This window comes from Myotis myotis, unplaced genomic scaffold, assembly GCF_014108235.1.
Source record: "Myotis myotis isolate mMyoMyo1 unplaced genomic scaffold, mMyoMyo1.p scaffold_m19_p_5, whole genome shotgun sequence".
Classification (NCBI taxonomy): Eukaryota; Metazoa; Chordata; class Mammalia; order Chiroptera; family Vespertilionidae; genus Myotis; species Myotis myotis.
The window spans coordinates 66,300,530-66,313,524 of record NW_023416357.1 but is presented as its reverse complement, the minus strand read 5'-3'; the positions used below and the strand labels follow the sequence as shown (position 1 = coordinate 66,313,524).

The 12,995-nt window shown below is 41.4% G+C and overlaps 1 protein-coding gene across 11 annotated transcripts in view; it reads left to right on the top strand.

Moving 5' to 3' along the window:
* Positions 1-12,564, top strand: part of EPB41L4A (erythrocyte membrane protein band 4.1 like 4A) — a 214,602-nt gene extending 202,038 nt beyond the window's left edge. For 7 of the 11 annotated variants that reach the window (XM_036310756.1, XM_036310758.1, XM_036310757.1 and 4 more), the window contains 5 exons: positions 6,523-6,570; positions 7,446-7,514; positions 8,534-8,644; positions 10,655-10,736; positions 11,934-12,564. In XM_036310756.1, the coding sequence (XP_036166649.1) occupies positions 6,523-6,570; positions 7,446-7,514; positions 8,534-8,644; positions 10,655-10,736; positions 11,934-12,062 (439 nt within the window). In that variant the 3' untranslated portion in view covers positions 12,063-12,564. The other 4 variants (XM_036310755.1, XM_036310761.1, XR_004967774.1 and 1 more) reach the window with 4 other exon arrangements.
* The last annotated feature ends 431 nt before the right edge of the window (positions 12,565-12,995 follow it).

Genomic DNA, 12,995 nt, shown 5'->3' with positions numbered 1-12,995 from the left:
ATGTCTGAAAAACAATTGCTTTGTACATTTTGTTTTATTTTATAGTTTTTGAGGATGGGGGGGCTCATTTGATAACAGTTACTCCTTTGGGACCTGAAGTTCAGGAAAACTCTTTTTTTTTTTTTTAAATACATTTTATTGATTTTTTACAGAGAGGAAGGGAGAGAGATAGAGAGTTAGAAACATCAGTGAGAGAGAAACTGATCAGCTGCCTCCTGCACACCTCCTACGGGGGATGTGCCTGCAACCAAGGTACATGCCCTTGACCAGAATCAAACCTGGGACCCTTCAGTCCGCAGGCCGACGCTCTATCCACTGAGCCAAACCGGTTTTGGCTAGGAAAACTCTTATCTTTAAATTGGGTATTACTTCTATCAGAGCAACTGAAATCAGAAAAGAATCTAATGGTACCTTAAATTTAAAGTCTTATTTAAACTTTCCTTTTAATCTTATCTACATAATAAAAATATCAGATCAGAGGGGGGATTTTCTCAGACAGTGTGAATTATTAGAAGAACTCCTTTAAGAGTTGGATGTGTACCATTCTGGAATTTAGTTTTAAAGCAAATAATAAAAGGACTTAGCAAATGTTGGGATGACTTTGTAACTGAACTTGATTGATTACATAGCTGATATGGCCAAAGTGCATTTAAAAATAAGTATATATTTAAGTGCTGGGAAAATAATCTATTTGAAGAATGATTCATTCATGCTGCTCTGGCTGCTTGGTAAAACGCAGGTTGGAAAAGAAAGGAAGCGGGAAGAGTAATTAGAAAAGTTTGAAGTGGTCTACGTATGAGAGGTGATGTTAGCTCAGTAGGTGGAAATGAAGTGGATGAACATGCATTTTGGAAGTAGAGCTGACAGAGTCATAGTATGAGAGGCATCATGGATGCACTTTAGCTTTGGGGCTGATGAATGAAGTGGGTAGCCATGCTGTTTTACTGGGAATGGAGTGAGATAGGCCATTCTCACTGTGTGGGGAGAGAGTGTCAAGATTTTTGTTTCATTAGGTTTAAGAAACCAAGAATTAAATAGAAATTTCAAGCAGGCAACTAGATAAAAGTTTTATAACTCTACAAGATGATGTGTTTCTTTTAGGGCAAACTGGGCTGTGTCTTTTATTTGAGCTATGATATTAAAAACCTGAGGTTTGTTGACAATTAAGAAAATGTCTGCTGGCTGTTGTTGTCAGACCTCTGCTTCCCAATGTTAGCTTACTACCTAACCTCCGCAAACTTCCAGTGTCCTCTATATAACACAGGTACAGAGAGGGATTTTGCTGAACATTTAGTGAGATCACATATGTCAAGTACCGATGACATCATCTATACTCACAGTGCAGTTACTGTAATTAGTAAGTTCTCCAGGTCTTGTTTAATCTCTAGAAACATAGAAGGTATTTGATTTCTTCCCCTTGAGCAGAGGAGGGAAGTGAGGAGAGTAGGGTGGGGCCAAGTCACATAAAAGTTAAAATTTTGTTCCATGAGAATTTAGGAACCACTGCAGCTTTTTAAAAAAGTGGAAACAGCCCAGCCGGTGCGGCTCAGTGGTTGAGCATTGACCTATGAACCAGGAGGTCACAGTTCAATTTTGGGTCAGGACACATGCCTGAGTTGTGGGCTCGATCCCCAGTGTGGGGCATGCAGGAGGCAGCTGATCAGTGATTCTTTCTCATCATTTGCTGTTTCTATCTTTCCCTCCCTCTCCTTTCCTCTCTGAAATCAATAAAAAATATATATTTTAAAAAAGTGTAAATATGGGTAGAGCAATGTTTGAAGAAAGTAATTAAAATTGTTTTTCAGATATATTTATATTTGGCATTTAGATATACAGTAAACTACTCTCTCAATTACTCCCAAACAGTAGGCCCCCTACCTATGGTTTTGCTTTCTGTAGTTTGCTACCCATGGTCAACTGCGGTCCAAAAATAATTCCAGAAATAAACAATTCAAAGCTTTTAAATTGTATGCTGTTCTGAGCAGCATGATGAAATCTCCACCAGTCCCACTCTGTCCTGCCAGGGACGTGAATCTCCACGCTGTGCACACTCCCCTCCTGTTAGTCACTTAGAGTCTTGGTATCAGTTTGACTGTCATGGTGTCACAGTGCTTGTTTTCAAGGTAATTCTTATTTTACTTAATAATGGCCCCAAAGTACAAGAGTTGTGATGCTGGCAATTTGGATATGCCAAAGAGAGAGTCCTAAAGTGCTTCCTTTAAGTGAAAAGGTGAGGAGAATACATTTTTTGAGAGAGAGAGAAGGAGAGGCCACATTCACATAACTTTTATTATATTTTTATAATTGTTCTGTTTTTATTAGTTATTGTTAATATCTTACTGTGCCTGATTTATAAATTAAACTATCATACATATGTATGTCCAGGAAAAACAGTATGTATAGGGCTCCGTACTATCCACAGTTTTAGGTATCCATTGGGGATCGTGAGATATATCCCCCATGGGTAAGAAGAGGACTATTTTCTCCTTATATTCCTACTGCGGTGTCTATAAATTGCCTGTATGGAGGAATTCACTGAGAGTTTAGAATGTTATGATACATCACTCAAACGTGACTTATTCATTCTGTTTCTTTTAATCCCCAATGCAAAGCAAGAAGGTTGTATTCATTATTAAATACCAGAGACATACAGCTGTATAAAATACAAAACCATTCTCTCCTAAAACTATTTACACTGAAATATGGTTGGATCTTATCTAGTAAAACATTGAGAAGCATAGTTCCATCTAGTACATTTTTCAGCTGCATTGATGTGGCATTCATGTTTACTTATCATTAGGAAACTTGGATGAAACTCCTTTTCAACATGGGTGAACCTCTCTTATTGGGATATTTGGAAGAGACATTCAAGCTAAAACAGTAGTTCTAGGTTCAACTAGTGCGTGCGAGACGGCTCATGCTCCCTCTGGTGGCAATAATGCCTCACTGTTTTTCATGGAAAAATGTGGATAATGTGGAAGATGAGGTTGTCAGGGTGAAGTGATGGTCCCAGTTAAACACAAAACAGAAGCCTGGTGCCTTAGATGAAGGTTTCGTGTGGAGGCTCCTGAGCACTCTTCCGTAGCTGGGGTGTTTGGTTGCGAGGCTTTCCCAATCGTTTTTAGTTCTGAGCAGGGGAGAGGAAAGGAGGGGGGATAAAGACATCTCCTGCTCATATCTACGCTGGCCATTCAGGGATATGATGAGGAATTACTGAGATATTTATTAAGTGTTTTAAATTCTTTAAATAAAGATGATTTGTGAACTTAGTTTTCTTAGTAACATGTTTGCTACTCTAAGCTTCCTTTTGGAGCAGTGGTCAGTAGTAAGATCACAAAAATAAAAAGTCAAATGCTGTCATATTTATTATTTTTAGTGCACTATAGTACACAAAATATAGATTATTATACGTTATAATATTTTCAAGATAATATAATTCATTGTCTGGGGAATGTAGAAGAAGGCTATATAGGCAATGGTTTAAGTCTTTTGTAGAATTATGAAGCATTGTTATTATTTTAGGGTTTAGAAGAAGGAAAATGTTTCTCAATGATGTCTCATCCAACTAATTTTTCTGAAAAATGAGTATTAATTTAAGTTAGGCTATTGCTCTGAAGTGTGGATGAAGGATGCTTTAGAAGAAAATTTAACTAATGTGGGACTGCATGTGCATTTTTATATATGCTATATCCTCAGGGTTCTATTTCCTCAGGAACTTACTGTATTTTCAGAGTTCAAGTAAAACATCTGCATAATCAAGGGCCTTTTAATGAAGAAAAATGACTTAACATTTCCCAACTTTATAAATGCACAAAAAGCTGTTGAGCTGCTAATCATGAATTCATCCTAAATTGTTGATTAATGTGTGCAGATGTAAGCATAAAAATTATGCATTCCTCATTAGCATATGTTTACATTTGTTAAATCACAGGTGGTCTAGAAATTGGAGGAAATTAGAGGGTTTTTTTTAAATATATTTTATTTATTTTTTGCAGAGAGGAAGGGAGAGAGATAGAGAGTTAGACACATCGATGAGAGAGAAACATCGATCAGCTGCCTCCTGCACATCTCCTACTGGGGATATGCCCGCAACCCAGGCACATGCCCTTGACCGGAATCGAACCTGGGACCTTTCAGTCCGCAGGCCGACGCCCTATCCACTGAGCCAAACCGGCCTCGGCTAGAGGGTTTTTTGTTTTGTTTTCTTTTACCTTTGGAACTTTTCCCTGCCTTGAAACTGCTGGGCATTTCAGAACTCAGTTTAGTTAAATATATGACTATTATTGTGTTATAGAACTTAAACATATAGACTAAATTCCTGAATCATTTATGACCAATTGTTTATGGCTAGAAAGACTGAATTCTCCTTCAGGTTAAGATACTAGTAACATTTTTGTTCATTCTTTTTTTTAAAAAAATGGCTCTGACTTCTGACCTTTTTTATTATTTATTTATTTATTTATTTTTAATATATCTTTATTGATTTCAGAGAGGGAGAGGGAAAGAGAGATAGAAACATCAATGATGAGAGAGAAAATCATTGATTGGCTGCCTCCTGCATGTCCCCCACTGGGGATCAAGCCTGCAACCCAGGCATGTGCCCTTGACCGGAATCGAACCTGGGACCCTTCAGTCTGCAGGCTGACGCTCTATCCACTGAGCCAAAACAACTAGGGCTCTGCTCATTCTTCAGAGATGGGAATGAAAGGCATTTCCTGTGGAATTGCAGCAATAGCAGTTTTGTTTTTTTTTTTAACATGAAAATACCTTACATTTTTTTCTTTTCTGATAATTAAGGTAAGAAATTCTCTTGACTAAAAAACAAAATCAGAGAAGATGAATATAAATAAGAAAATAAAGTTCCTGTAATTCCAACACTCAGAAATACCCACTGTTAGTGCTTTTTAACATTTACCCCTCCCTGCAGCATCTTTTATGGGTTAACACATTGTCTAGTGAATCGGGCCAGCCACATGTAGGAAAGGTGGGTTCCATACAGGAAATCCTGCCAAGGAAGCATTTCTTTAGATGTTTTTAAGCATATAATTTTATTCTTATAACAAAATCTATCAACAATATCATGTTGTAATGTCTGAGACCAGGGCTTCATCCCCTCCCCCCTAATCTTCCATGTTTTGACTCCTTTTGAGTTGACTGAAAGGTCTTTACAGACAGATAATTATTATTTTTTTCTACAAAGGTAAAAAAGGCTTAGTCAATTCAATTGCTAGAAAATAGCTTATTGTATTCTGGGGGCCCAGAAAGCCCTACCAGAATGCCTTGTGGTGCCCTTATTAACTGAGAAAAATGAAAGCCATGAAAATATTATATGTTGAAAGTGATATGGAGCTCTAAAATGCTGATACAAATTATGAGTATAAAATTCCACAGGGCAGTGTGTATCAGTGGCTTTGCTTAACTCCAGGCCTTTTAATTATTAGGGTTTGGGGTTTTTTCTTTGGGCCTATTATTAGATCTCAGTTCTCTTGAAAGGACTGATGAAAGCTTATCATTTTCTCACTAGGAAAGAGACATTCCGTGGCAACAGTTGCAGGGATAATAGATTTGTAGTATTCCTTGCTGTTATGGGAGTGTGAACACTGAATGCTGACTTTGAATTTCGCATTCTGGGAAGTTAAAGGTAGTGGTGTAACTACTTTCTGCTCAAGTCGTTCTTGCAGAAGATTTGTGGGTCTATCCATAGGGATGGGGAAAGGCATGTGGAGGGAGACAGCTGACAGAACCTGAAAGATGAGTCAGCGGCACACAGTCTGCCAGTCTGGGCAGTCCCACCGTTTCCTTTCCTCTTGTGGTTGCTGTTTTTAGTGGGTTATCACAGATCATCTTGGGATTCTTTCATATTGACAATCAGGAGTTCTCCTTTTGCATTTACTTAGAAATAGCTAGAGGGGCCCTGGCCAGTGTGGCTCAGTTGGTTGGAGTGTCATTCTGTGCACCAAACGATCTTAGGTTGGATTCCCTGTCAAGGCATGTACCTGGGTGGCTGATTCACTTCCCAGTCGGGGCACATGTGGGAGGCGACCAATGGATGTTTTTTCTCTCACATTGATGTTTCCCTCCCTCCCTGCCAGCCTCCCAAGTCTCCCTCCCTCCCTCTCTTCCTCTTTCTCTGGAATCAATCCTCGGTGAGGATTTAAAAAGGAAGAAAGAAGGAAATACCTAGAGGGAACAGGAACAGAAACAGAAGCCTCAAATTCTTCTTCATTGTAACATCACCACCAGAGGCTGTGTGCATTCGCCCTTGCAGTTCCAAGCTCTGTCATCAAATGAAGCCCTGGTTATGGCTGGTTTCAGTGTGATTTTTCTTCAGTGGTGCTGGCAGATACATTATTCTGGTGACTTTCATTAGCTCTCCCTGCCCAGTCTTTCCTTTTGGTCTCAGCTGGCAAATAAAACTTCCCAGTCTGAAAACTATGAATGTTGTAGCTCTGCTAAAGTTAGCTGTGGGATTGTTAGATGAAGCACGTTTGCAGAGATGAGCGGTGTTTTCTCAATTTATAGGAGAAGCCCTGATATCCAAGCAAAAGAAGAGTTATGGAAGCATATTCAGTGAGTACCGGTTTTTCCCCCTCCTTGTATTAAAGCCCATGTAGTTTTAAGGCAAGGACAAGAAAGACTGCCGACACTAAGAGACAGCCTAGGGCTGAAGCCTGTCAGACAGTCTTCATTACCGTCATTATGTGGAACATGGAATTCACAGTGGTGGTGCCTTACTGCACTGGCAGCCCTGACATCTCTTCTCCTGAGGCCCCTTAGCCTGGCCTGTAACTGGGTCTCAGACAGACCAAATAAATACCAAGGAAAACAGATTCGGAAGAAAAAAAAGACTCCTACTACAGGGGAGGGAGGCAGAATTTTGTAGGGAAATTAAGAGTGGCTGGAGAGCCAGGCACATTGGATATAGATAAATTAGAAGATAGTAGAAGAGTATAGAAAAGGTTTGCCTCCCATTTTTCCTTGAGTACATTGTAGTTTTTAAATCTTTGTTCCTGCCTTATATTTCCACTAGAGGCCTGGTGCACAAAATTTGTGCATGGGGGGGGGGGGTGTCCCTCAGCCCCAACCTGCACCCTCTCCAATCTGGGAGCCCTCAGGGGAGCCCTCTCCAATCCAGGAGCCCTGACGGCTTAGGCCCACTCCCCATGATTCTCTGCTCTCTGCAGGGCCTGGCCACTCACGCTGCCTGCTCTCAGTGGCCGCCCCCCCCAGGAATGGGGGACTCTGGTGGGGCTGAGGGGTCTGGGTGCCACCATCTTGTGGCTATGGGCACCGCCATCTTTGTGACAGAGTGATGGTTAGTTTGCATGTTACCCTTTTATTAGATAGGATTAGGTTTGCTAATACTGTGTTTTGGGACAGTTGTGAAAGGTTTTAGTATTTATACCAGCGTCAGAACTTTAATTTTCTTGCCCTCTGCCGTCTAGGAAGGAACTTGTGGATCCGTCTGGGTTATCAGAAGAACAATTAAAAGAGATTCCATACACTAAAGTAGAGTGAGTATGTCTTTGAAAGTCTTTTCACACAAGTTTCATTCATACTTCGAAGTGAGTAATCCATTCTTACTCTCCGTGCAGTGCTTAAATTTGTCTTTACACTTTAACTAAAATTAAGAAGAACCATAGGGAAAGAGGAAGAAAGGGTGTAATAAAGCTAATCATTCCCCTTCTGTACAATCACTATTACCCCCTGTTAACTGACTATGTGTGTGTGGTAGGTACAAAGGGACTTTTGATGGCTGATGTTAGTTTTAAAATATAAATTCATTTATTGAGGTATTCATGGATTGGTCACAAAGTTTCTTTTTATTCATCATTTAACACCAGGAGAACGATGTGGACCACAAAGCCCTCTCATTTAAGGCCAGTCCAATCCCTATCGCACAACTAGCAGGTTGGCTGTGCCTCGTGAAAGCACAGGGGTTCCCTAATCGGCACGCGGTGTAGGATGCCCAGCAGATGACCTATTTACTCAGTTCTCTGCCCTGCTATAATGGTTCAGAGAAAGTAGCCTACTTCACTGCTTTATTTCCCTTCTGTAACTCATGCATCCTTCCCACTCCAGTCAAATTGCAGGTTGGTACACCCCCTTCCACCTCCATCCCTCAACCCCATCATCTTTGGGCCAAAGTTTGAATTTTTAACAACAGACCAGTTAAGTAGCTAGACAATGGCCAACTTTTTCTGGTAGGAATGCCATTTTGTCTGCATTGCAGATTTTTTTCTTCCACGCTACTGGAGAGAATTCAACTGTAGGGAATAATTTCATTAGAATTTAGTGGTTAAAAATAATATACACATACATACATACATACAAATACTATAAAGAGTTTCATTTTCATGTATAGTTGAGGGAGCAGTTTTCTATTGTTAACTTGTGACATTTAAGCCACTTAGGATTTTCAAACCCAGAAGGTTTTTTGTTTTTTGTTTTTAAGCTCTCACAGTCATTATTAAGGAATTATCCTATTCTGACTTGTGTGTTTGTTTCCACGTGTTTTGGATTGCTTGTTCAGGACTCAAGGTGACCCGATCCGAATCAGACATTCTCATTCGCCGCGAAGTTACCGCCAGTACCGCCGGTCCCAGTGTTCAGATGGAGAGCGATCCGTTCTATCGGAAGTGAAGTAAGCAGGCAAGCCCGAGGACATCAGCACAGCCCAATAGAGCTTCTTTTGATGCTAGAAATGTTTTATATCTGTGGCTGTCCACTATTTGAAATGTGGCTCATGTGGCTGAGAAGCTAAGCGTTGAATTATTATTAATTTTCATTAATGTACGTAGCTACGTGTGGCTGGCTAGTGCCTACCCCTCTTGGACAGTGCAGATCCAGACCATACTGAGGCTGATTCATGTCACTTAGAAAGAAAAAAATGCATAAGCTATTCTGTTGTGAATGATGCAGCCATATTTGAGAGAAGTTGGCATAAGAAGTGTTTTGTTTTTGATCTGATGACATTTTGTCTTTTACTACAGCAAATAGCGTATTACCGTAGTTAATTTCTTTGTGTTATTTTTTTCTTGTGAAAAAAGTAACCATTATCTTGCTTAACACAATAGGTGCTATATTTTAAATGACTACATTAATAAAATCATTATACATCCATTTGTAAAAGTACTGTAATCATAGAAATTCATGAATTTTGTAACTCTGAATTAAGGCTCAAAACTTTGATAAATATTAATAAACTAGGGGCCCCGTGCACGAAATTTGTGCACTGGGTGTGGGGGGGGGGAGTGTCCCTCAGCCCAGCCTGCCCCCTCTCACATACTGGGAGCCCTCAGGCGTTGACCCCCATCACCCTCCGATCGCCTGATCGGCCCCTTGCCCAGACCTGACGCCTCCGCCAGAGGTGTCAGGCTTGGACAGGGGACCCCCATCTCCCCCCGATCACTGGCTCTGGCCCCCGCCCAGGCCTGAGGCCTCTGGCCCAGGAATCATGCCTGGGCAGGGGACCCCCATCTTCCTCTGATCGCTTGCTCTACCCCCCGCCCAAGCCTGACGCCTCTGACCCAGGCTTCAGGCCTGGGCAAGGGGACCATCATATCCCCCCAATCCCCGGCTCCACCCCCCACCCAGGCCTGATGCCTCAGCCAGAGGAGTTGACCCTCATCACCCTCCGATCACCAATCACCGGATCGGCCCCTTGACCAGGCCTGAGGCCTCCGGCAGAGGTGTCAGGCCTGGGCAGGGGACCCCCAGCTCCCCGCGGTTGCAGGCTCCGCCCCTGCCCAGGCCTAACGCCTCTGGCCTAGGCATCCGGCCCGGGCAGCGGGGACCTGCAGTGGCAGCGGGGGGCGCCGCCATCATGGGCTTCGCTTTAGGCCCAGGCAAGGGACCCCTAGCTCCCGGGACTGCCAGCTTCATCCGTGCCCAGCTCCCATCACTGGCTCCACCCCTACTTCCTGCTATCACTGGCCAGGGCGGCAAAGGCCCTGATTCTCCGATCATGGCTGGGGGGCAGGGCAAAGGCGGCCCCAGGGCCGCCTTTCCCCTTCCCCCCAGCTCTTAGCTCCCCCCTGAGTTTCCCATCACTGTCAGTGGCAGGGGGCTTCTTCCTGCTTTCCCTTTCGCCTCCCTGCATTGTGCCTACGTATGCAAATTAGCCGCCATCTTGTTGGCAGTTAATTTGCATATAGCCCTGATTAGCCAATGAAAATGGTATCGCCGTACACCAATTACCATTTTTCTCTTTTATTAGTGTAGATTGGGAGATAGGCTAGCCCAGTGGAGAGAGGTAGAGGCCAGGTTTTGCTTATTTTTTGTTTTGTTTGCAAAATGTAGATAATGGCTGCCAATAGTACCATAGGTTTATTTTAAAAGTACAAATGGTTAATAAATGTTTCTTTAGAAACAGATCAAAAAGCCATTTATACAACATGTCAGAACAGCATAGGGGAACGAGACATCATTATGTTTTATTCTTGGTCCTTCTATTTATTTGCTTTGATTTTGGGCAAATTACTTAACCTGTCCAACTTAATTTAGAAACATTTATTCAACACCTCTCTACGGGAAGCACTCTGGTGGAATACAAAGATAATACAAAGATATAGAAAACGTGTTCTATGCTGCAGCCTTTTTTCAACTCGAATTGTGATTGTCAGAATTTAATTCTAAAACTCCCTCTCTGCAGTTCAAAAACGGATCTTGTACCTCCACTTCCCGTGACCCGCTCTTCAGATGCGCAGGGTTCTGGTGGCTCCACAGTTCATCAGGTTGGTAACAATAAAGTTTTAAGGTATTTTACTGGTGGCAATCTTGAGAAGCACTTTTCCTGAAATTTCTTTTGGAAGGTGGGAAAATGAATCTTTAGCTTCACTCTGAGATTCTATGTTTTAAAAGAACATGTACAAACCATGGAAGGAGGAGGAAGGAGGGAGTGGATGATCAAGGCAAGGCCCAACCTGGGAAGAGTTATGTTAGGAGCGAGAGCTAGAGATAGTGCAAGGTCTAAAATGATCTGAGGCCTGGGGCAAAGCCAAGGCTAACAAGGATTGTTGAGATTGTTTGGAGCCAGAATAAAAAAACAACAACACACAGTGGCTTCACCATATAACTTTTAGATATTTTTTGAGCCAGAGAAACAAGGAGAAAGTAGCAGACTTGCAGGTGACAGATATTCTATTATTAACTAATGGCAGAGAAGAGAATTATTCAGTCCTGTTTTATTTCTGTCTTCTCCATTAAAGAGAATTACTTTTGTTCTGGAAATGTTTTAAAAATGTGGTTAAAAGAGAATTCAAGGACATAGTACAGAATCTAACTGCATTAACAAAATTAATTTAACACTCAGCTGAATTACATAGATATATCAAGGGAGCTCTGTAGCAAACATTTCAGCAACGTGTTTGATACCACCTTTCATGGTCTATTTTTTTAATAAGATAGAAAACAAATGCAGGCTGTGTAAGATGATTGTGTGGATTTATATCTGGTTAAACAACCACTCTAAAAACAAAGTTGATGTTTACAATGGATCAGTGACAGCCTGTTGTTTGCAGTGCTGTGTTTTTCAGTCTTTTGGATTGTGAATCTCTTTGAAAAGCCAATGTAACATAAAAATGCATGTTAGCACTTACACTGTTTTGTATATTTCCTTGGAGTTCACCGACAGTCTAAGAACCCTGACTCAAGCTGTATTCATCATGCATTGCCTTTCATTTGTTCAAATTCATTTTTGCCAACGTCTTGAATAAGAACAGAGGAAACCTGTGCTTTAGGTTATGTTCCCTAGAAACAGATTCTGAGAGGGAGATTTGCATGGAGGAAGTTAATTGGAAAGCACTGTTAGGATCAACACTTGTTGGGAAGTGGAAGAGGTTTTAAATATAAGAAAACATTAATTTCTGATGTATGAGTTAAGTAATTAACGTGGCTGTATTTTCCTCTGAGTCTTACTATTTTTCTTCCAGAGGAGAAATGGGTCTAAAGATAGCCTGATTGAAGAAAAATCTCAGACATCTACAAGCAATCTGGCTGGAAAACATATAGCAAAAACAATAAAAACTATCCAAGCTTCACGCCTCAAGATAGAGACTTGATCCCAGTGAAAGGCTTGGAATGGGGGATGAAGAGGGGGTGGGAAGGGTGTGTGCTGCCTTTACTTTGAAACTGTGAATTGTAATTATTCAAGTATCTTGGACCTCCAAGTGTTTCTTCAGAAGAAAATCGAGTCTGTTGCTCCTTTTAAAAGGTTTAACTACAGTGTATTTGTGCTGAAGAGCCTTTTTTTTTTTTTTGTAGTAACTGGAAGGATAGTCGTCTTGTAAAAACTCGTGCCGCATCCACAACCCAAGCCAGGTGTTTCTGGACTCCTGGGACCGCAGCTGGCCAGCTGTGCAATAGTACAAGTGGGACGAAGAGCTCTCCCCCTCTAGGTGGACCTCCACCTGTGCAGATGCATAAAGGAGGCCACATCACTTTTCACACTAGATATTTTTACTCACATAAATGTTCTTTGTAATGCTGTATTTTGTGGCATTAAGTTCCACTGGTTATTTACAAATGTAAAGTTTTATTTGAAAGCATTGATTTTAATTTCTAGTGTCCTTGTCTTGTTTTCAGGAAAAAAAGATTTTTGTGGGTCTATTCATGACCACCCTCAACCTCAAATGGTCCCTCCAGTCTGCCTGGTTGACTCTCCCCAGACTATTTCAGACCTTTCCCCCCAGCAATGTACCTTACATGAAAATAAAACACTAATGCAAGCCATCTTTTACCCTACCCCTTACACCTCTTCCCCGGGTGGTTCTTTTATGCCCATGACTACTTCTGTAGCTTCAACAGGCCAGTGTCTTCCAAGAGACCCAACTAGTTTAAAATGTTGCTTCCCAGCTAGATTTAGGGCCTTCATTACTGTGCTTGTCTACACACCTGGTAATCATACGGACACCCCCTCTGATTACCAAATCCCGTCACCTTTGCTCTCTGTAGCTGATTTATCCCTTTATCATTATTTTTTTTAAAATATATTT